The sequence below is a fragment of the Primulina tabacum genome, chromosome 9 (genome assembly GCF_025594145.1).
Source record: "Primulina tabacum isolate GXHZ01 chromosome 9, ASM2559414v2, whole genome shotgun sequence".
NCBI lineage: Eukaryota > Viridiplantae > Streptophyta > Magnoliopsida > Lamiales > Gesneriaceae > Primulina > Primulina tabacum.
The window spans coordinates 24,356,465-24,379,305 of NC_134558.1; the positions used below are offsets into that span (position 1 = coordinate 24,356,465).

At 38.8% G+C, this 22,841-nt stretch overlaps 1 protein-coding gene across 1 annotated transcript; it reads left to right on the forward strand.

Annotated features, from left to right (window-relative positions):
• The first annotated feature begins 20,410 nt into the window (after positions 1-20,410).
• On the forward strand, positions 20,411-22,379 carry LOC142555014 (WRKY transcription factor 71-like). Its single transcript, XM_075665645.1, has 3 exons — positions 20,411-21,036; positions 21,356-21,496; positions 21,621-22,379. Exons 1-3 carry the CDS (start codon positions 20,573-20,575, stop codon positions 22,093-22,095), a joined length of 1,080 nt encoding a protein of 359 aa, XP_075521760.1. The 5' UTR covers positions 20,411-20,572; the 3' UTR covers positions 22,096-22,379.
• Positions 22,380-22,841: the final 462 nt, after the last annotated feature.

Genomic DNA, 22,841 nt, shown 5'->3' on the forward strand with positions numbered 1-22,841 from the left:
TCACGCCGCCATCCTGGAGCTTGTATGTCTGGCTCAGGAAAGTGTTTTAAGTGTGGCAGTCCAGACCACATGTTGCTGCAGTGCCCTCAGAGGAATCTGCCTACCCAAGGCAGAGTTTTTGCTCTCCATGCCGCGAAAACCAACCCGGAGACTATGTTGTTGACAGGTACCTTTAAACTTTAAGTTATTATTTGAATTTCCGTGTTTTGGGAATAAGGATTAAGATTGAACTTAGAACTGTGATAGGATTGCATGCTCTACTCAGTAGTATTTTGGAGATTTAAGTTAGAAGAACTTTGACCATTGCATGTCTATAAGTTTAGTTCTTGTAACTACTGGATTCAACTTAGAGCTCCGCTCTTTCAGGGAGAATTTTTATATCTGGTTCCGCTACCAAGGCCTTGATAGATTCAGGGGCCACTCACTCATTCATTTCAGAGGTCTTTGCTAATTTCCTTAAAGTTAAGACCATTGGGCTAGATATAGCCTATTCCGTAGTACTGCCGTCTGGCGAGGAGATGGCAGCCACCAATGTGATCCGAGACATAGATCTTGAGCTCCATGGCAACCTTGTTTATGCGGATCTGATCGTACTACCGATGCCAGAGTTTGACATTATACTAGGGATGGATTGGCTACTGCGGAACAGAGTTTTGATTGACTTCCAGCGGAGATCTGTTCTAGTCCGACCGCCTGGAATGACGCAGTTCTTATTTGAGCCAGACAGGTACTTTCCTCTACCACGTATTATTCCATATGTTCAGGCTAGGAAGCTCATGCATAGAGGGTGTCGGGCGTTTCTAGCAACCTTTGTATCTGTCCCCGAGGCACCCAGGCAGTCAGCCTCAGATGTTCCGATTGTTAGAGACTTCTTAGACGTTTTTCCTGAGGACGTCTCTGGTCTTCCACCTGAGAGAGAGGTGGAGTTTTCCATAGAGCTTATCCCAGGTACGGCTCCGATCTCAAAAGCACCGTACCGACTTGCACCGACAGAGATGGCAGAGCTTAAGAAGCAGATTCAGGAACTTCTTGACAAGGAGTTCATTCGCCCTAGTTTCTCACCTTGGGGCGCGCCAGTCTTGTTTGTTAAGAAGAAAGATGGCACGATGAGGCTTTGTATTGACTATCGGGAGTTGAACAGGGTTACAGTGAAGAATAAATACCCACTTCCGAGGATTGAGGATCTGTTTGACCAGTTGCAGAGAGCTTCGATTTTCTCCAAGATTGATGTGCGCTCTGGTTATCACCAGTTGAGGGTGAGAGATGCTGATGTCTCGAAGACAGCTTTCAGGACTCGTTATGGTCACTACGAGTTCCTAGTGATGTCGTTCGGTCTGACGAATGCGCCAGCGATCTTCATGGATCTCATGAATCGCGTATTTCAGCCGTATCTTGACCAGTTTGTGATAGTGTTCATAGATGACATTCTCGTCTACTCCAAGAGTCGGGGAGAGCACAGCAGACATCTGACCACAGTGTTGCAGACATTGCAAAAGAACAAATTATTCGCAAAGTTCAGTAAATGCGAATTCTGGTTAGAGAAGGTGGCGTTCTTAGGCCACATCGTTTCTAGCAGTGGTATTGAGGTAGACCCAGCAAAAGTTGCAGCAGTCAGAGATTGAGTTGTGCCTCAGAATGCATCAGAGATCCGCAGTTTTCTTGGCTTAGCAGGATATTATCGGATGTTCATTAAGGGATTCTCTTCGATTGCAGTTCCACTCACAGCACTGACCAAGAAAAATGTGAAATTTGTTTGGAGCGAGGAGTGTCAGAAGAGCTTCGATACTTTGAAGCAATCTCTTACCTCAGCACCAGTGTTGGTCGTGCCGTCAGGGTCCGGTGAGTTTGTTCTGTATACCGATGCTTCGAAGCTCGGTCTTGGCGCAGTATTGATGTAGCATGGGAAGATGATAGCTTATGCTTCTAGACAGTTGAAGACTCATGAGAAAAACTACCCTACCCATGATCTAGAGTTGGCCGCCGTAGTTTTTGCCTTGAAGATTTGGAGGCACTATCTGTATGGAGAGAAATGCCAGATCTTTACCGACCACAAGAGCCTCAAGTATTTCTTTACGCAGAAGGAGCTGAACATGCGTCAGAGGCGTTGGTTGGAGCTTGTGAAAGACTACGATTGTGACATTAGCTACCACCCGGGTAAAGCTAATGTAGTTGCAGATGCATTGAGTACAAAAGTCGCAGTGATGGCTCATTTGACGATTCAGAAACCTCTTCAGTTTGAGATACAGAGGTTTGATCTCGAGACTTATCCTCGAGGTAGAGTTCCTCGTCTATCTACCTTGACCATTCAGTCTTCTCTTATGGACCGTATTCGCAGTGGTCAGTCAGCAGATGAGCAATTGGCTCAGTGGAAGAAGAGAGATGAAGCCAAGGGCAGTGTCTTGTATTCAGTCAGTGATGGTATTGTGAGATACCAAGACAGGATATGGGTTCCTAGCAGTGATTCTATCCGAGCAGACATCTTGTCAGAGGCCCATATGTCCCCGTACTCCATTCACCCTGGGAGTACGAAGATGTACAAAGATCTGCAGCTATTGTATTGGTGGTCTGGTATGAAGAAGGACATCAGACGAATTGTGTCCGAGTGTCTGACCTGCCAGTTAGTGAAGGCCGAGCATCAGAGACCAGCAGGTTTGCTCAACCCTCTACCTATTCCCGAGTGGAAGTGGGAGAATGTTACCATGGACTTTGTGACCGGATTGCCGAGGTCAGCCAGAGGATCGAATGCTATCTGGGTGATTGTAGATCGTCTTACCAAATCAGCGCACTTCTTTCCTATTAAGACGACTTTCACCATGGTTCAGTATGCAGAGCTGTATATCCGAGAGATAGTCCGACTCCATGGTATTCCAATTTCTATCGTATCTGACAGTGATCCCAGATTTACTTCCTCGTTTTGGAAGAGTTTGCATTCGACTATGGGTACGAAGTTGCTGTTTAGCACAGCTTTCCATCCGCAGACAGATGGGCAGTCGGAGCGAGTTATTCAGATTTTGGAGGATCTTCTTCGCGCTTGCGTCATTGATTTCTCAAGGAGTTGGGAGTCGAACTTGCCATTGGTTGAGTTCACCTATAACAACAGCTTCCAGTCTTCTATTGGTATGGCTCCGTATGAAGCACTGTATGGCCGCAAGTGCAGATCTCCTGTCCATTGGGATGAAGTAGGAGAGAGAGCAGAGTTGGGTCCAGAGATTGTTCAGCAGGCAGCAGATGTAGTAGTCAAGATCCGTGATAGGATGAGGACTGCTCAGAGCCGACAGAAGAGTTATGCCGATCAGCGGAGGAGAGATTTAGAGTTTGCAGTGGGCGATCATGTATTTGTGAAAGTGACACCTATGAAGGGTGTCATGAGATTTGGCAAGAAAGGGAAGCTCAGTCCGAGATTCATTGGACCATTTGAGATCCTCGACAGAGTTGGGACGCTAGCTTATCGTGTGGCTCTTCCGTCGAATCTGGCCGGAGTACACAATGTGTTCCACGTCTCCATGCTGAGGAAGTATATGGCAAATCCTTCGCATGTGCTGAACTTTGAGCCATTGCAGCTTACTCCGAGCCTGTCTTATGAGGAGAGACCAGTGCAGATCCTAGACAGTCAGGAGAAGAAACTTCGGAACAAGTTGGTTAAGCGAGTCAAAATCAAATGGCTCAACCATTCTGAGGAGGAAGCTACATGGGAGTCTGAACCAGAAATGAGGAGTCGGTACCCAGAATTATTCGGTGAGTTCTAATTTCGGGGACGAAATTCCTTTTAAGAGGGGGAGGATTGTAGAACCCATAAATCAGTCTACGTATAAGCCATGCATAATTCTAGTATTTTAAATTAAAATGATTTTATTTCATGAATATTTAAATGCTTTTCCTTAAGTTGATTATTTTATGCAGTAGTTTGATTTTTATCATTTCAGTTAATTCAGTGAGGCCGGACTGGAGTTGGAGTTTTGAGATAGAATTTAAGATTCGATAAATATTTCCAGACATTATTTTAGCTAGCAAGTAAGTTAATTTAAGTTAATAAGGAGGTTTGAGGATTTAATTTAAGTTACTTGAGGTGATTAAGAAATAAGCTCATTTAAGTTACTTAATTAAGAGATTAGTTCACTACATTATTTAAAGGATAGGTGAGGCTTTTGAGAGTTATAAATTTACTAATTAAACAACATTTCCCCTCCATTTATAAGTTAGATTTCGGCCACCCCTTGGAGATGCATCATTTCTTTGCCAACTCACCCTTTGACCCATTCTTTGTTAAGTTTAGCATGCAAAGTTTTTTTTTAATTATTGTTCAACCTTAATTAATTAATATTAGAGCATATCCTAACCTAGTCTAGATGAGAATATCGGTCACCTCATTCCCCCCAAGAAGACTTGATCAAACAATTTCAAAATTTAAATGAGAGGTAGACTTAGTCTTGCCCTTTGAATTCCTTTATTAGTGGATCTTCCCCTCACTCTCCTAACCATCATTCTCTACCCCTCCATCACCGAAATTCAGAGAGTTTTAGAGGCAAAAAAAAAATCGTGAGCCACTCAGCCATTAACAAGAGAAAATAATCGAGTGAAGAAGCAAGAAAAGAAAGCGCTCCACCTCCTCCGCGCCGAGTCGTCGTATTCTTTCGTTTTTCATTCACACGAAAACCAAGGCATGTCTAGATTCTTTCAAACCTCAATCAAGTCCTATTATCAATTATTTTTCAGTACATGATCATGTTTTGATAAGCAAAAAACCGAAATACATCAGAAATTTTCAGAAAACACACATGCAGATTTCGACTTTCATGATGCAGTTTCACGGTTTGCTATGTTTTGTGTATTTCAGGTATTGGCTCGATTCCAGGCTCCTAAGGCGACATCTAGACATGTAATAGGATGCATTAGGACCATGTTGGTCCATTCATTTAACCCCATGCACGCTGGAAAACACGAGAATGACAGCAACTCCACCTCTTGTCCAATTAAGCTTTTCGAAATTTTGTTTTGCTGTCATATAGGGAATGAATCTGATCATGGCTGCCACAAGGCCTATAGCTATGGTTAGATCACTTCCCTAGCATGTCTAAGACGTGACTAAGTTGCCCTTTTGGTGGCTCGGTCCATGGTTCATCGGTTTTTAAATCAAATGCAAGAACAGCCCCCTCCCCTCTCGGCCCCCTTCGGTTTTTGACAGCACTTGTGTTCGAGTTTTGTGGAATGGTATGGATCTTGATTGGCCTATGGCCCTTAGTCACGGTTCATACCATGCCCCTAGATGTCTAGATCATTCCATGGTCAATCAATGGCCACTGTAACGAGTCAAGACAGCAAGCAAAGCAAAGCACCCCTCATGCGCGCAAAGGTGCTCTCGGGTGTAACTTTTCTGATGTTTCTGGAATAATTCGAATTGTGGCTGGCCTAGGGCCCTTAGCCATGGTTCAAATAATTCCTTGGGATGTTGGTAAGAGTCTCTGGTCGGTGGTTCATGCCCCAATGGTCGGTAGTCTCGAAAACAACACAAGATACGCGATGGTACAGCTGCTAGAAATTTACAACAAGTTGCTGTGTTGGTTCGGAGGCTCGTTCGAGTTCTCGGTCGGCTTTTAGCCTATGGCCTTGAACTGGACAGTGCCCCATTGAGTTAGGAAGGTCATTTTTTTGACCGTTTGTGATTCGGATCATTTTTTAGGTCGTACGAGAATTTACGGTGCGATGTGCCAAATTGACTCTCGAAAGAGCGTTTCTTGTTTTGGCCTCCATTTCACTGAGGTTTCGACCCTCATCATTTTAGGAGCATTAGTTCATAATTTTAAGCGTATTTTTAATCATGACTATACGTCGGTTCAGTGTCGGTTCGGGTTGGTTCGGAGTCATGATTAAATACGAAGTCATTAGGCGTCATAGTCGCATTTTGAACTTAAAGCGCATAGGGTGCCAAGTTTAATTTATTGCATATTTTTCATGACATATTTAGGTTGCAGCGAGCCTGGGAACGATCCAATCCAGTTGGTAAAATTACAGGATTTTTCAGTTATCCCATTTAATTATATTACGTGCATGAAAATAAAAAATACTTATTTTTGAGATTTATGCGATATTGCTTGTGGTCAATTCACTATTATGGGAGCATTATTTTATACGGTCGCCAGTGACCGATCAGTTCAGTTTGGTACCACCCGGTCGCCAGTGACCGGTCAGCTCAGTTCAGTTTGATACTCCCCGGTAGCCAGTTACCGATCAGTTCAGTTCAGTGCAGGGGCCACAGGCGTAGACCATAATCTCAACAGAAAATTTTTATTAGTTATTTCAGTACAGGGCTCCAAGGAGCAAACATTTTCACTATGATTTTCAGTTCAGTTATGCACGTATTATAATTGCTCAGTACAAGTTATTTTAAGTATGCCTCATGACTTGATATTTTATCCATACAAATTACATTTTCTCGTTACCTACGATATTTGCATGCTGAGTCTTTAGGCTCACTAGACTTGATTGTTGTAGGTACTGATGAGGCCAAGGCCGAGGGCGGGGACCAGTGAGCCAGCTTGGGTCGGCAATAGTGGCACCCGAGGACCTCAGTTTCAGCACATGTCATTTCATGCTCAAAAATTTTTTACCAGTTGTTGGACATTCTTTGAATTGTTATTTTTGGCAAACTTTATTTTCTTCCGCTGCTATATTTTTTAAAACATTGAACTTGATTCATCAGTTGATTTTATGGATGAGGCACTCCATTTATTTTAAAAGAAAAATTTTTAATTTTCCGCAAATTTTCAAAGTAAGAATTTTCGGGCTTCCACAGACAGTCTCCGAGGTGCGTAGTTTTCTTGGTTTTGCAGGTTATTATCGATGTTTTATTGCCAATTTCTCAAAAATATCCCTGCCATTAACCAATCTGACGAGGAAAGCGGTGAAGTTTGAGTGGACAAATGAGTGCCAACACGGATTTCAAGTGTTAAAAGACAAGTTGACATCAGCCCCTATCCTAGCACTTCCGTGTGGTACTGAAGATTTTATTGTTTACACTGATGCGTCAAAGATGGGACTTGGAGCTGTACTGATGCAGCGTGAGAAAGTAATCATTTATGCTTCTCGTCAGTTGAAGGATTATGAGAAGAATTATCCCACCCACGATCTTGAGTTGGCTGCAGTGGTCTTCGCATTGAAAATATGGAGGCATTATCTGTATGGCGAGAAATGTGAAGTTTTCACAGACCACAAGAGCTTGAAATATATATTCTCACATAAGGAACTCAATATGCGGCAGAGAAGGTGTTTAGAACTTGTTAAAGATTATGATGTGACCATTAGCTACCACCCAGGTAAAGCAAACATTGTTGCAGATGCTTTGAGCCACAAGTCAGTTTTTTCTTTGAGCTCATTGATTCAGAAGCAGTTGTTATTGGATTTTCAGAGGAGCGAGATCGCTATGGTAGAGCAAGGGACCATAGCTAGACTTTCAGCTTTGGTTATTCGACCTACGTTGACAAATAGGATACGACAGGAGCAGCCTAATGACAATCAGTTGATGGAATTGCGATCCAAAGCCGATGACAAAGGAAATACAGATTTTATGATGAACACTGATGATTTGTTAACGTTGAGAGGTCAAATATGTGTTCCCAGTGGTAATAACATTCGTCGGGATGTTTTGACAGAGGCTCATACCGCGCCATACTCGATACATCCAGGTAGCACCAAGATGTATCAGGATCTCCGACGTCTATACTGGTGGCCAGGTATGAAAAGTGATATCGCAAAGTTTATATCCAAATGTCTAACATGTCAGCAAGTAAAGATTGAGCATCAAAGACCTGCTGGAACTTTGCAATCTCTCCCAATACCTCAGTGGAAGTGGGAGCACATCACCATGGACTTCGTAACGGGACTTCCAAGAACACCAAAGGGTTACAACTCCATCTGGGCGATTGTTGACAAGTTAATCAAGTCGGCTCATTTTCTTCCGGTCAAAATGACGTTTACAATGAACCAGTATGATGAAGTTTATGTAGCTGAGATTGTGAGACTTCATGGTATTCCTGTGTCAATTGTATCTGATCGTGACCTGAGGTTTACTTCTGAATTCTGGAAGAGCTTGCACAGAGCCTTGGGCACCAGGTTGGCTTTTAGCATAGCTTATCATCCTCAGAGTGACGGGCAGTCAGAGAGGGTGATTTAGATTCTTGAAGATATGCTACGAGCCTGCACGATTGAGTTTCCTGGTAGCTGGGATTCTAAATTGCCACTTGCGGAATTCACATATAACAATAGTTATCAGGCGATGATTGGCATGGCACCATACGAGGCATTGTACGGCAGGAAAATGTAGGTCGCCATTGAAATGGGATGAAGTCGGTGAAAGAAAGATGTTAGGACCAGAATTGGTCCAACAGACAGCTGATGTGATTACTTTAATTCGGGACAGAATGAAGACGGCCCAATCTAGACAGAAAATTTATGCCGATAACTGAAGAAGGCCTTTGGAGTTTGAAGTTGGAGATCATGTATTTGTTAAAATTGCTCCTCTCAAGGGCATTATGAGATTTGGCAGGAAAGGAAAGCTGAGCCCAAGATTTATCGTCCCATTTGAAATTCTGGACAGGATTGGAGAAAGAGCATATCGTCTAGCCTTACCGCCGGACTTGGATAGAGTCCACAATGTATTTCACGTCTCAATGCTCAGGAAGTACATATCGAACCCTTCTCATGTTCTCAGACATGAACCGTTGGACCTAATGCCGAACTTGACTTATCAAGAAGTACCAATCAAGATTTTAGATCGCAAGGTTAAATTACTGAGGAATAAGGAGATCGGCATTATCAAGATTCTTTGGCGTAATCAGTTGGTTGAAGAAGCAACGTGGGAGCCAGAGGAGGAAATGAAGCAGCGATATGATATAAGGTAATGATTATGATTAAAGAGGGGAAAATTGTTATGATGATCGTTTGGGATATGTGATGTAATGGTGATGGTTTATGGCTTCAAGATATGATATTAATGGTATTGAATAATATGGAATGAAACAGAGAATGTATGGGCAGAATAGAAAGTTGATCCTTAGCCCAATAGGTAATGGAAGTGCTGAAACGGTATGAAAATGTGGCAGTAGTTGTGGTTTTAAGCATAATGTTTTGTATTTTTATCCAAATGATGTGAGGCCACTTTCATTAGAAAGATAAGACATAAGGCTATAACTTTCATGTTTTGAGTTTTGTTCAAATCATTGTGGAAAACTAACCAAAAGCACCTCGAAGTGTGTCGTGTGTATCGTCGTTTCTCCAGTGACACATGTTGGGAGATTGAGCATAACTTTTGACTCAGACCTTCAAATGACATGAGGCCAATGGGAGATGCAAGCCAAGTCATAGAGCTACAACTTTCATGTTTACGACTTTTTCAAATTATGAGGGGAAGAGGCATTTCTGGAGCAATATTTGGAGAAGTTGTGCACAGAGCGCGCGCGGGACAGAAGGTGTCGCGCTAGGGCGGTAATGTTTGACCGCCCCAGCGCGCCTGGATCTGAATTTTTGGGTTTCGGACAGTAAGCTCTGCGCTAGGGCGGTAAAACTTGACCGCCCCAGCGCCCAGTACAGTGGAAAAGCGTGTTTTGGGTATTTTAAGGCATAAAATCGATTGAGACTTCATTTTTCCTCATTTCCCTTCTCTTTTTTTCTCTTCTCACGGTTTGGAAGCTAGGGTTCCTCATTTCTCCTTCAATCCAACTTCTTCCAAGACATTAATCTTTGATTTAAACTTTAATCTTTGCTTGGAGATTAGAAGTTCTTCTCCTCAAGAGTTTAGGAGCAAGGTAAGAAAGCTTATTTCTCGGTTTAGTGATTGAAGGGAAGACATTGGGTTGTTTGGTTTGAGTGTTGAGGTAAGATTGTTAATATAATGATTGATGGTTTTATTATTGTTATTGTGTTGTAGGAATCCCTCAAGAACTTAGCAAGCACTTGTGTATAGGGTTTTAAGTGGAATCATTTCTTAAATGCATCACATGATCCTATATGTATGTTTTTGATGATTTTATGATGTTAACTCCTTTCAAATTCCATTCATGATATATATATGTAAATATGTATATATGGTAGTGCAATTATATGCATTTTGAATGAAAGGAGTTAAACTTTAAATGATGCCTCTAATGTGTTTGATAAAATGCCTGAATGAAGTTTTATATGATTGAATGATTGGATTGATAGTGATAGTAGCGGTGTTGCCTCTGGCAATTCTAAATCCGCAATGTAATTGGCCAATTAACGATGAAAACATGTGCTCTCTTATAAGATGCATTTTATGCAGAGGTACATGTCCCTCCTATAAGATTCGTTTTTACGAAGAGGGTTAGCAATGAATGATCTATCTTATAAGAACTATCAATTCTTCAGTTGATCAATGAAATGAATATCATCCCTATGTATTGTTGTATTATGATTCTTGACGGATGATATTAATGATGATTCGAAGTTTATGAAATGAGATGGATAATGTTTTCAAGAAAATGAAATTGAGGCTATACATTTTATGTTTTACAATAAAATGATATATATGTATCTTGTTAGTATTGATTCCATTTGCTGAGTTTTATACTCATTCTAGTTATGTTCATGTGATGAAGGCACATGTAAGAAAGACATATCATCCCTGAGTTGTCGAAGCGAGAGAAGGGAATATGCCAAACTTTGAAAATTTTGATTGGATGCTATTTTTGTTATGTTATGGTTATGGTTATTTTGGGGGATATTGTAAATCTTGTTTTGGCATCTGAAATTAGAAATATGTGTAGATACTATATTAACTGGTATCTGATGGATATGAAAATCTTTTGCATATATTTTATGTGTTGTTTGAGTCAGGTGGCATGTCCTATTTACTGAGAGATGCTGCCCAATTTTTTTTAAAATAACACATTTTCTCCAAATTATATTTCAAAGCTTCCGCACTGATTATGTAATTTAGTCAAGAGTGTTACAGATCTATCGACCTTCAGCTAATATGAAAGTCACAATTAACGATCTGAATTCAACGAAAAGAAAAGCGTGCATGTATATGATGAAAATGAATATGTTTCTGATGAAAGGAAAAATGTGTATGTTTATGCACGTTCTTGAAATGTTATTTTAAGTAAAATTATTTTCAAGGTTGCATGTAATTGTATATGTACTACTTGTTATTGTGGTTATGGTTTGCTGAGTAAATGGACTCACTAGGTGTTATCAATGCAGGTGAGCATGATATTGATATTGTTGAGGGACTTGATGGTTGATCTTACTGGACTGAAGGTGCACATAATCCGGGGATCAACGCTAATTTTTCCGCATTTACGTTTAAAGTTTACGTTATAGATTTTTAAGATTTTTATGATGTTTTTTTAGTGATTTTTGAGAGGTTATTAGAGTTATCTTTATTTTGAAATATTGCTAAGTTGAGTTTGGTAAACGTTTGACGAATTTATGTTTCAAATTAGTTTCTTTTGAATTTTCAAGTATAGTTGGTTGTTTTATTTTTAAATGATGCAAGGTTATTTTAAAAATATATATATGTATGGATGTATTTTCGGCTGAACTAATAGAAAAGAAAAAAAAAATTCTTGTGCTTTTTAAGAAAAACAAATAGTGGACGTTTTACTTCTACTCTTCTAGGTGCAGTCCGGATAATAAAAGTTCCACCTCCTCACTACTGACTCCTCAGCTAGGCGATGCCTTAGTAGGAAAATAAAAGTCGCACCTCTTCACTTCTGACTCCTCTGCTAGGCGATGCCTTAGCAGGAAAATAAAAGTTCCACCTCCTCACCCCTGACTCCTCTGCTAGACGATGCATTAGGAGGAAAATAAAAGTTTCACCTCCTCACCCCCGACTCCTCTGCTATGAGATGCCTTAGTAGGAAAATAAAAGTTTTATTTTCAGCTCCTCACCCCTGACTCCTCTGCTAGGCGATGCGTTAGCAGGAAAATAAAAGTTTCAACTCCTCGCCCCCGACTCCTCTACTAGGCGATTTCTTAGCAGGAAAATAAAAGTTTCACCTCATCACGCCTGACTCCTCTGCTAAGCAATGTCTTAGCAGAAAAATAATAATTTCAATCTCCTCACCTCTTCTCCTCTAGCAGGTATATCCCAAGTAGGTAAAATCTAATTTCTCCTCATCAACTCTTCTCCTCTACGAGTCGCAGCCTAAGTAGGTAAAATTTTATTTTTTTCCTCCCCACCTCTTCTCATCTACTAGGCGAAGCCTATGTAGAAAAAATTAATTTTCATTCTCCTCACATCTTCTCTTCTACTAAACATAGACCAAGTAGAAAATTTTAATTTTCATTCTCCCACCTCTTCTCCTCTACTGGGCATAGCTCAAGTAGGTAAAATTTAATTTTCAGTCTCTCCAACTCTTTTCCTCTACTAGGCATAGCCTAAGTAGGAAAATTTAATTTTCATTATCTCCACCTCTTCTCCTCTACTAGGAATAGCCCAAGTAGGTAAAATTTATTTTTCCAACTCTCATTCTCTACTAGGCATAGCCTAAGTAGGAAAATTTAATTTTCATTCTCCCACCTCTTCATCTTTACTATGCATAGCTCAAGTAGGAAAATTTAATTTTCATTCTCCCAAACTCTTCTCCTCTTTAAGGCATAGCCCAAATAAGTAAAATTTAAATTTCAGTCTCCCCACCTCTTCTCCTCTACTAGGCATAGTCCAAGTAGAAAAATTTAATTTTCAATCTCCCTAATCTTCTCCTCTACTAGGCATAGCCCTAATAGGTAAACTTAAGTTCATGTTATCCTCATAATAGAACAACATCCATGAACTTAATAAAACTTGGTTTTTTTAATTTTCAATCGATTACGCAGGACAAATTCAGAAACGAAATACATTAACAATAAAGTCAAGAATAATATTTTCTAAGGTGGTAAGCATTCCAGGGTCTCGTTAAAGGACCATTCTGCGCATCGTCCAACTTTTATCTCTTTTCTTATTTTCTCTTGTCTATCAAGTAGAGGCAATCTAGCATCACTCTCAACCCTCTGTGATTTCCCCCACTTCCCTTCTGATTCTCTCACCTCCATCACCTTGCCTCGATTCCTATTCGGAGGAACATAGGATGAGAATTGTCCTCTGCCACTAGCTTTATCCTCTTCTCTCTCACTCACACCTCTCTTCCTACCCCCTCTCTCCGCCCCTTCAACCATACTTCCTCCAGGTCACTGCTCCATCCTCTTGTGCCGTTGTGAATCTTCTAGGTTCACGTATCTTTCTGCCCAAGCTAAAAGATCATCATAGCTCAAAAAAGGCTTCTTGACCTAGGGATTTGAAGAATTCTCCTCCTCTCAGTCTTTGAGTTAAAGCACTTACCATAATTTCAGAGGTCTCCGCTAGTATCTCCAGCGCTGCATTGTTGAAACTGCCGGATAAATTCTCGCAAAGTTTCTGCTTCTTGTTGCTTCATCTCAAACAGGCTTAGATAATGTTTCTGGTACCTCTTGCTTCTAGCAAATTGGTGTAATAAAGCCGTAGAAAAATCCTTAAAAGACCGTATGGAGTTGGGCTACAGTGTATTAAACCACTGCCGTGATGATCTCACCAACGTGCCAAGGAACACTTTGCACCTAACTCCATCTGAGGACTGATGTAACAAAGCCGCATTCTCAAATCTTCCCAAGTGTTCTTCTAGGTCAGTACGCCCATCATTCTTTCCCACGCTTAACTGTCAAAAATTTGGGGGAAGCCCTTTCCTCCAAAATGGCGGGGAAAATGACTCTCTTTCTTGGATGCTGGAGCTCTGTTTCCCAATTGTTGCTTCAACATTCTTATCTCCCTCCACATCTCCTCCATCTCCGGATTCTCCCCACTCGGGAGGGGTCGCGTTTCTTCACCCCTGCTTTGACGGCCCTCCGCATTCTCCTCTCATTCCTGGCGAGTGGCCTGTTCTTCGGAAAACATAGATTCTTGGTTCTTCTTCATGGCCTCGTCTACTGTTTTGTTAATGAATTGACCCAATTGTTCCAGAGGTCAAGTTCCACACATTCTCATCGAGAAGAAGTTGTTCGGCCCTCGTCTCAGGACGAGGTTGTTCATGTCCCATCTCCTCAAGAAGAGGATGTTCGGGTCTCATCTGAGGACGCGACGACAATGAATTAGTCCTTCTGCTCCTTCTCCGGCCTACCATCTCTACGTCTCAGCTCAACCTTGCCACAGACGGCACCAAGTAATCACTGAAAATTTAGGGTCTGTTTCCAGTAGGTGAAGCTAGTACGAATGCAGACCTCGAATTTACTGTAGGCCTGAAATCACGAAGGAGACCGCTGGAAGGGGGCCGAGAGGGTGTCCCAACGTACCCCCTTCGACGTTCATGTCAGACTCTGAGATTACAATGAGAGAGCAGTTAAGGGTGCTGCTAAAAATCAATATAGGGAATCCAATGAATTGGACGCTCAAACCTGGTATTTATAGGAGCGTACCTGGGCCGGGATGGACCGAGGGTCCAAAATCTGGATTGGCCTAATCTTGATGGACCTAGTCATAGGGTATTAGAGTTGAATTTAAAATTATAATATAATAAATTCAAGTAGTTGAATTTATGAAAATTGAGATTTTAAAATATTAAACACAAAGATTGAGTTTATTAAAAATTAAATTAAATGTAGTGTGAAATTTATATGTTGGGCTTGTAGAAGTACACGTTCAACATGCAAAATAATTAAAGTTCTGATTGGACTTTAATATATTAATTAATTAAACTAGTTGTACTAGTCAAATTAATTAACTAAGTCCATTAATTTTTAATTAAGGAACCCTAAACCGATAATTAAGAAAACTAAGTTAAGGATTCAATATTTAGTAAGGATGCCACAAACCCTAGCCTCCGTTACATGCAATTTTTTTAAAATTCCCCTCTCATTCTCTCCAAAATTTTAGGCCACATTCAACAATTATTTGGTTTGAGCCGTCAACCTTCTTTTGATCCTAAATATAAAAAATTCTCTAAATTTTTCTAGTGTAATTTAGAGGAGGAACAAATATTTCAGTCGTGGACTTGATTGGAGAAAGAAGATTTCAAGAAAATTGTTCATAAAGAATACTACAAGTGCTATTTCTGCTAATCCAGAAATATTTGGTGCCAAATATTAATTCACTAAAGAACACCTTATAAATGTTTTATTTGTTTAAACCACGTGAGTGTACGTTATTTGAACGTAAAATTTATTTTTTGTGTGGCCATTAAGTTATTAAGAAAGTACATCCGATACATGTACGATATTAAATGATATATCTCCCTAAGTACGTACATAAATATATAATTAAATCAAGGGCTTTTGAGTCACATTAAAATTAATGGCTATTTATTTTGATGCATATTTTCAACCACAATACAATTTTATTGGGACCCTTAAGACATAGTGAGTGAATAGAATCAATAATCATGTATATACACGGGAAATATATTTTTTGTCCATTAAATTGTTCAAGTTTGGGTTTTGTTCAATTAAGTTGTCAATGTTTGGTTTTAGTACACCAAATTTTAATTTTCATTAATTTTGATGATCTGACTGCTGACGTGAAATCTAAAAAGTCATTAATATTTTAATGTCAGGTAGATACTTTTTTGGTGTTATATTAGCAATTAGATCAACAAAATAGCCGTAAAAAATTAAAAGTCAATGCACCAAACCAAACATTGAAAACTTAATGAGCCGAAAGAATTATAAAAAAAAAAGAAGAAGTATTTTCTCTATATATAAGTGTATTATGTTTGGTTAGTGTGATATTATCACAATAAGTGCACTTGATCATGATGTGGACAATGCAACTATTATTAGCTTAAAAAGATGAGGGGGCCTAGCTATCTATCTCCCCGTCCTTCCCTTATAGATCATCTCTTTCATATATTAATCATGCAATGGAAAGGACCCAACTTTACGAAGCATCATATCCCATTAATTAAAACATCCAAATATCCCAAATCGAAATCATCCATTTGTGTCCATGTATAAATCCAACTTCACGACGATGTCGTACGTGAAATCGAATTCATTGGTTTTTTTTTTTAATCATTGTATTACTAATTTAAGTCGAAGTCGATCGTGACCACTTCTCCGCCATAAAATGTGATACTCTTATATATTCTTTATTGCATCAACTTGCATATGATTTAAATTCATTATATGTCCTAATTATTTGGGTGATGAAAATACGAATTTTTGTATGGGAAAAACAATATTATAAAGATGTTCTCGGTTAATTCATGATCTTATAAAATCAAGCAGTTAGCTTTTTTTGTTGAGAAATCATAATTTTTCGACATTACATCAGCACTCACATGAAAAATGACCAAAAAATAAAATAAAATAATAAAACTATAGATTAACTGATAATATAACTAAAAATGAAAAAATGTTAGTTATATCATCATAAATATAATTTTCTTTCATAAATTGATAAATAAAGATAATCGGTTACTTTCTCCACCCATGATGAGATCTCCGTTAAAGTGGAAATGAAAAAAGCTAAAACTCAAAAGGAATAACAAATTCAGGCCAAGTGGATATGACATAGCCATAAAACATGAAAATATCAAGGTAAAAACTTGTGTGAGACGATCTCACGGGTCGTATTTTGTGAGACGGATCTCTTATTTGAGTAATAAATGAAAAAATATTACATTTTATGTTAAGAGTATTACTTTTTATTATGAATAACGGTAGGATTGACCGGTCTCACAGATAAAGATTAATGAGACCATTTTACAAGAAGCCTACTTAAATATCAATGCGAGAGACATAATTCGAATCTCAATATAATTTTGGAAGACAAGCCTAATATTGTCGGGAGTTGGTCTATCTTCTACGTGGAGTAATTCTCCTGATATCTCAATATTTTCAGATTGACAAAAACTTGTGTGAGACGATCCCACCGATCGTATTTTGTGAGACTGATCTCTTATTTGGGTCATCCATGAAAAATATTACTTTTTATGCTAAGAGTATTACTTTTTATTATGAATATCAGTAGGATTAGGGATGACAATGGTCCGGGACGGGGGCGGGTTTGCCATCCGCATCTCCATCCCCGAATTCCATCCCCACCCATATACTCATCCCAATCCCCGCTTTTTCGGGTTCGGGGAATCCCTAAACCCGAAACTTCGGGGATCAACTTCCCATCCCTGCCCCCATCCCCGTTTCAAAAATATTAATATAGCAAATCGATGACGAATTCGGATATTTTCTCAAACCAAAACTTATTATTATTTATAATTATTAAAAATAATATTAATATTAATATCAATATCAGTATTAATAATAATAAGATTATTAATATTTTAAAAATAATATTATTATTATATTATTAATATTATTATTTTATTATTGATATTATTTTCGAGGATTTCGGGGATGGGGATAGTAATTTCATACCTGCCTCGAATTACATCAGGGATTTTTTTAAATCCCCGAACCCGAACCCGAACCCAAACCTGAAAAAATCGGGGATCCCCATCCCCCTTTCGGGCTTTCCCCGCGGGGCCCCAAACCCGTGGGGAAAGTTGCCATCCCTAGGTAGGGTTAACTCGTCTCACAGATAAAGATTCGTGAGACCCTCTCAACAAGTTACATACTCTTTCATATTTTATGAATCTCTCACATTCTAATAAAAATTGATATCATGTATTGATGATCAAATTACTAAAATTTTATGAAAGAATAGATAGGGGTGTCAATTCATGTAGGTCGAGTTGGGTCGAGTTGAAGCATGATATTATAAAAAAACCTCAACCCAAACCTGAACCGACCCAAAAATAGGAAACCCGAACCCAAAGTAACCCGCTTAACCTATTTTTTTTGTTGCAACATTAATACATTCTGTAGTTTTTTGACATAATTATTAAATAAATTATTAAAACACATAATAATAATATTTTATTTAAAAAACATAGTATCAGAAGCTCGTCTTGAAACATCACATAATAAGTCTGGTGGGTTCGGGTTACTAAGTAACCTGATTTTTTTTCACTTGGGTTAATCCGAAACCACAGAAGAAAAAAATATTCGTGGGTTCGAACTCAGCCCGACCCGTTTCGACCCGAACCAAAAAATCAGAAACCCAAAAAGAGTATTTTTCGTGTCGGATTGAAAGATCGGGTTTATTTTTGACATCCAATGAGAAAACATACCAAATGCAGCAAGGAAAAATCCACTCGCCGGAAGGCATGTAGCAATAAGTCCGATAAAGTGTGACTGCAATTATTTACACCCAAAGAAACCCTCTCGATTCGAGACGACCTATGGGTTTACCGATTCACATTCTCCCGGTTGCCGGTCAAACTAAAGAGCCGCGTAGGAAAAATGTCTACAATATTTGATGAACTACTTTTCTGGGGTCGGTGCTAAGCATTAAATGCCAACAGGAAACAGTCCCCCCTCTATTACATCTGTTTTAAGTTTCCGTACCAACTGTCATGGGTATTTTCCGGTCAACTCAGCCTCCATTCTTGGAGAATTACATCCCCATTAAAAAAAAATTCTATCATTCTTCATTATTGTTTAATCTTCAAAATCATACGATTTTTAGTAAAAAACCTCTCACCTATGATCCATACGCAGAAAACAATCAAAACTACGTTCATCTCGAAAATAGAAGAAACAAAAAAGAAGAAGATGATTTTGTTTTTTTTTTTTTTGTTTTTCAAAGTTTGGATACAAAAGCTAGCGGAAATATTTGTCCTTTCCATTCATCCGGAAAACGACCTTCATTTCTTAAACCCATTTCTAAAAGAACTCGAAAACCAAATTGGAAACGATTGAGAGAAATAAACTGTCGGATCATCCAAAGAGGTGGTATATCAAACTAGTGATTACTAAGTAATTGTTAGCTATTAAGTAATTGTTAGCTAGTGTCACCAACTATTGAAATATGAACGTCTAGGAAAACTTATAAATTCTACCAAAAAAATGTATATTATTCTCAAACATTTTATATTTAATTAATCTTGATATTAAAATCATGAAGTAATTAAAACTCTCGAGGACGACTAGTGTGATCAGAGGCGGAGCCACTAGAGATGTCAATGGGGCGGGTATGGGGCAGGTTTGGCTAAACCCAAGACCCTCCCCATGAAAAAAACTTTGACCCATTACCCGCCCCACCCCGGTTAAATATTCTTCGGACCCACCCCACCTTGAATACGAAACGGGGCCGGGTAGACCCGTGAGACCCGAATTTTTTTAAAATAAAAAGTAATCTTTCCTCTCACATGACTGAATTATGAAGCAGACAAACCTCTAAATACAACATTGTGGAAAATTAATTCATATCTTCGACCACACTTAATAATAAAAAACAAAATATTTTCACGACATAAAGAATTACATTAAAAAAGAGTTAATAGCTCTCCAAAAAATCTTGACATCCCCAAAAATAAGTCATAACATAATTTAAACAGATCAATATAAAATCAGCGAGTAGGAAATATTTCGGACACATTTTTCGGGATCATTTTCCTCTTCATCAAGAACGGTGGGACAAATTGGTAAACTACTTGAAGAATTAACTACAAAATTAAATAGAGAAAATACATTGAAAAAATAAAAGTGTAATTTCAAATTGTAAAAAAATGTAATTTAAAAAGAAAAAGTACTATAAAAAAAATTAAAATGAAAGTACAATAACAAAATAAAACTGTGATTTATTTACCTTTCACCTCACCCCACGACCATTTTCGCGAGCACATCAATGCCTCCAAAGTCGTTGGATTAAGTCTACTAAGATGAAGACCAACTATTCTTCCACTATTACTAAAAGCAAATTCAAATGCAACAGTTGACATAGGAATAGCTAAGACCGTTATGGTTGAGATGAGCTACTAAAAAAAATGAAAATTAATAAAACTAAAACCCTAGAGTATTTATATCCACATATATGGGACGGGTATGTGGCGGGTATTATAGGACCCATGACCTGCCCCATATCCGTACGGATCTGAAAAATTGGACCCGAGACCCACCCCATGACCCATTTAGTATGTCCAAACCCACCCCATACACGCGGGTCCATTACGGGTCTGGGTAAAACCCGGACCCATTGACATCCCTAGGAGCCATAGCCAGTGATACCAGGGCTTTATCTCGGGTGGTCCAAAATTTTTTTTAAAAATTTATATGTAAATTTTTTGTATAATTTTGGATAAATTTGATATTAGTCCGGGTAGATTAATTTAAAATATTAAAAAATATTAGAGTTTAAAATTCTAACATGTGATTAGACCTAATCTGTGTCTACGGAATTAAAGTCTTAATTCAAGTATATATTATAGATTCTAACACTCGATAAATTATATTTATGGGTTTTTCGTAAAAGTCCACTAAAATAATAATAACCATATATTATATAAAAAAAAAAGGAAAAAAAAACCAAAAAAATAAAGAGAGTACAAGAGAACAAAAAACCTTCGCGGGTCCAACTTGCTGTCTAAAAAGAAGGAACCTTGAGAAAGTCTCTCTTCACACTGGAAAACCCAAAAAAACAAAAAAAAAAACACAATCTCTCTCTCTTTCTCTCCACCAAAAGAAGAATCCATGCTTCTAACCAGAATCAATGGAAGAGAAGAAGGAAGAGCCTGAAATCAAAGCAGACGATTCGCTCCAAAAAGCAGCATTTCCGGATCATTCCGCCATGATTCCCGAGGCGAGCTTTTCTCTGCCAAACAGCGCCTTGTTCGATATATCCGCTGTTCATCATCAGAAAAGCTCTCTGGGGTTCATAGACTTCGCCAGCTTCCAAGATTTTAGCAACCCTTCTTACATGTTTGATGATTTGATGCTTCAGAGTATTCAGGCCCCTTCTTTGATCCCGATGCAGTCTGCTTCGCAGCTACCACCGTCGCAGGCGCCGCTGCTGGAATATTCCGAGGTGGTCAACACTCCGGCTACGCCGAATTCGTCTTCGATATCCTCGTCTTCAACTGAGGCAGCACCGGCGAATGATGATTCGAAAAGGGCTGAATCTGTTGAAGAAGAAGATCGAGAGCACCAACAAGATCAAGATAAGATTAAGAAACAGTAAGCTGTTTTTTTCTTTACATAACAAGAAGGAAGACGGGCTGAATAATTTTCCTCCGACCTAAATTCAGATTGCACCATCATTATGTTCTCGTAAAAATCCCTGAAAAGATGTGGGGAGATCTTTGTGGCTAATGGGGTTTCTTACTTTAATTTTATTATACATACACGATCCGTTTCGTGTGAAAAGATTGAGTGATTTGATCCCTCAATAATTTTTTTGTTTTGTCTCCTTTCTTTTTGCAATAAATTATTGTTTAGTCAAGAAAAGATGGTATATTTATTTATTTTATTGTATTTTTTTATTCTCCCACTGTAGATTGAAACTCAAAAAGAACCAAAAAAGGCCAAGAGAACCGAGATTTGCGTTCATGACGAAGAGTGATATAGATCACTTGGATGATGGTTATAGATGGAGAAAGTATGGTCAGAAAGCTGTGAAAAATAGCCCTTTTCCAAGGTATATATTCAAACACATGGGGAAACAATAAAGTGATACGCTTCGTGTATATTTAATGATCGCAACAAAATCTTGGTAAACCATTAAAATTAATTCGATCATTTTGTATGCAAATTAAATGTAGGAGCTACTACCGCTGCACCAGTACATCTTGCGGGGTGAAAAAAAGAGTCGAAAGATCGTCCGAGGATCCATCCATTGTGGTCACAACATACGAAGGTACACACATACATCCCTGCCCCATGACGCCCCGTGGCAGCTTCGGGATTCTTCCGGAAACAACCGCTCTTGGCGGTGTCGGTGGAGGCGGAATCGGTGGCGCTGCCTCCGTATCCAATTTCATCACACCACGAATGTTTCACAACTATCGCCATCAGCCGCAGGAACATCATCAAACACAACCCTATTTCTGTAACTTGTCACCATTAACATTACCTATAAGCTTCACCACTAGCAGTAGTACTAATCATTCATTACCTCTTGCTCCTATGATTCAAGAAAGACCCTTTTGCCCCTCTTCCTCTTCTTTGGCTAGAGACCATGGTCTGCTTCAAGATATGGTGCCATCTCAAATGCTAAAGGAGCCAAAGGAGGAGTAGATCAAATCAAATCAAGGGCTTGCATTGATTAATATTTTGCTACCTCAATTAGTTTTTATTAGTTAATTAACTGGTATGTTTTTATTTCTTGATTTTACTGATATATTGAATGTGAAGTTTGGGGTTTTCTTTATATATGAACCCACTTCATATAGTTACATATAGACTCTCTCTTTGTATTTCTGTTTTTTTTCTTCTTCTTTATATAATCATGTAAAATCACTAGTTTTAACTGATGGAAGGAACAATTTATTTTAAAATTATAATGTTCCTTTGTATATTAATCTCTATCTATTATTGGTCTGTTTGTTCTTATAATTCTGATTTCAACTTCATTTGGGTTCATGTAGAAATGGATGAATGATCATTTTCAGTAGGATGGATGGCCCTCAGTATTTAGGGTTAGGGTTTTCTTTCTGGATATGGTCGTCTCTGGCAGCAAGCTAGCTAATTTCTATGGTTTTTTGGTGAAGGATTAATATTCTTTGAATTCATGGGACTTGATGAAATAGTATAGATTTTGTGAGTGAGTGATTAATATTCTTGGAAATGCTGTGAAACTGGGGAATTAATTGATAGAGGAATCACTTGGGTGTGAATCCATGCAATCTGTTTAGAATTTCTGTGCAGCTGGGGAATGTGCAAGAATGCTCATTAACTGACCATTATTAATCCCTTTGTTCAATTATGGATTAATGGGAATGAATCATTGAATGTATGCACGTATTGGTATTATTTAGTTTCCT

Coding starts and splice junctions, on each gene's coding strand:
- LOC142555014 (XM_075665645.1), top strand. CDS start 20,573: ATGGAAGAGAAGAAGGAAGAGCCTGAAATCAAAGCAGACGATTCGCTC. Junction 21,037..21,355: donor CAAGATAAGATTAAGAAACA/GTAAGCTGTTTT, acceptor CTCCCACTGTAG/ATTGAAACTCAAAAAGAACC. Junction 21,497..21,620: donor AAAAATAGCCCTTTTCCAAG/GTATATATTCAA, acceptor AATTAAATGTAG/GAGCTACTACCGCTGCACCA.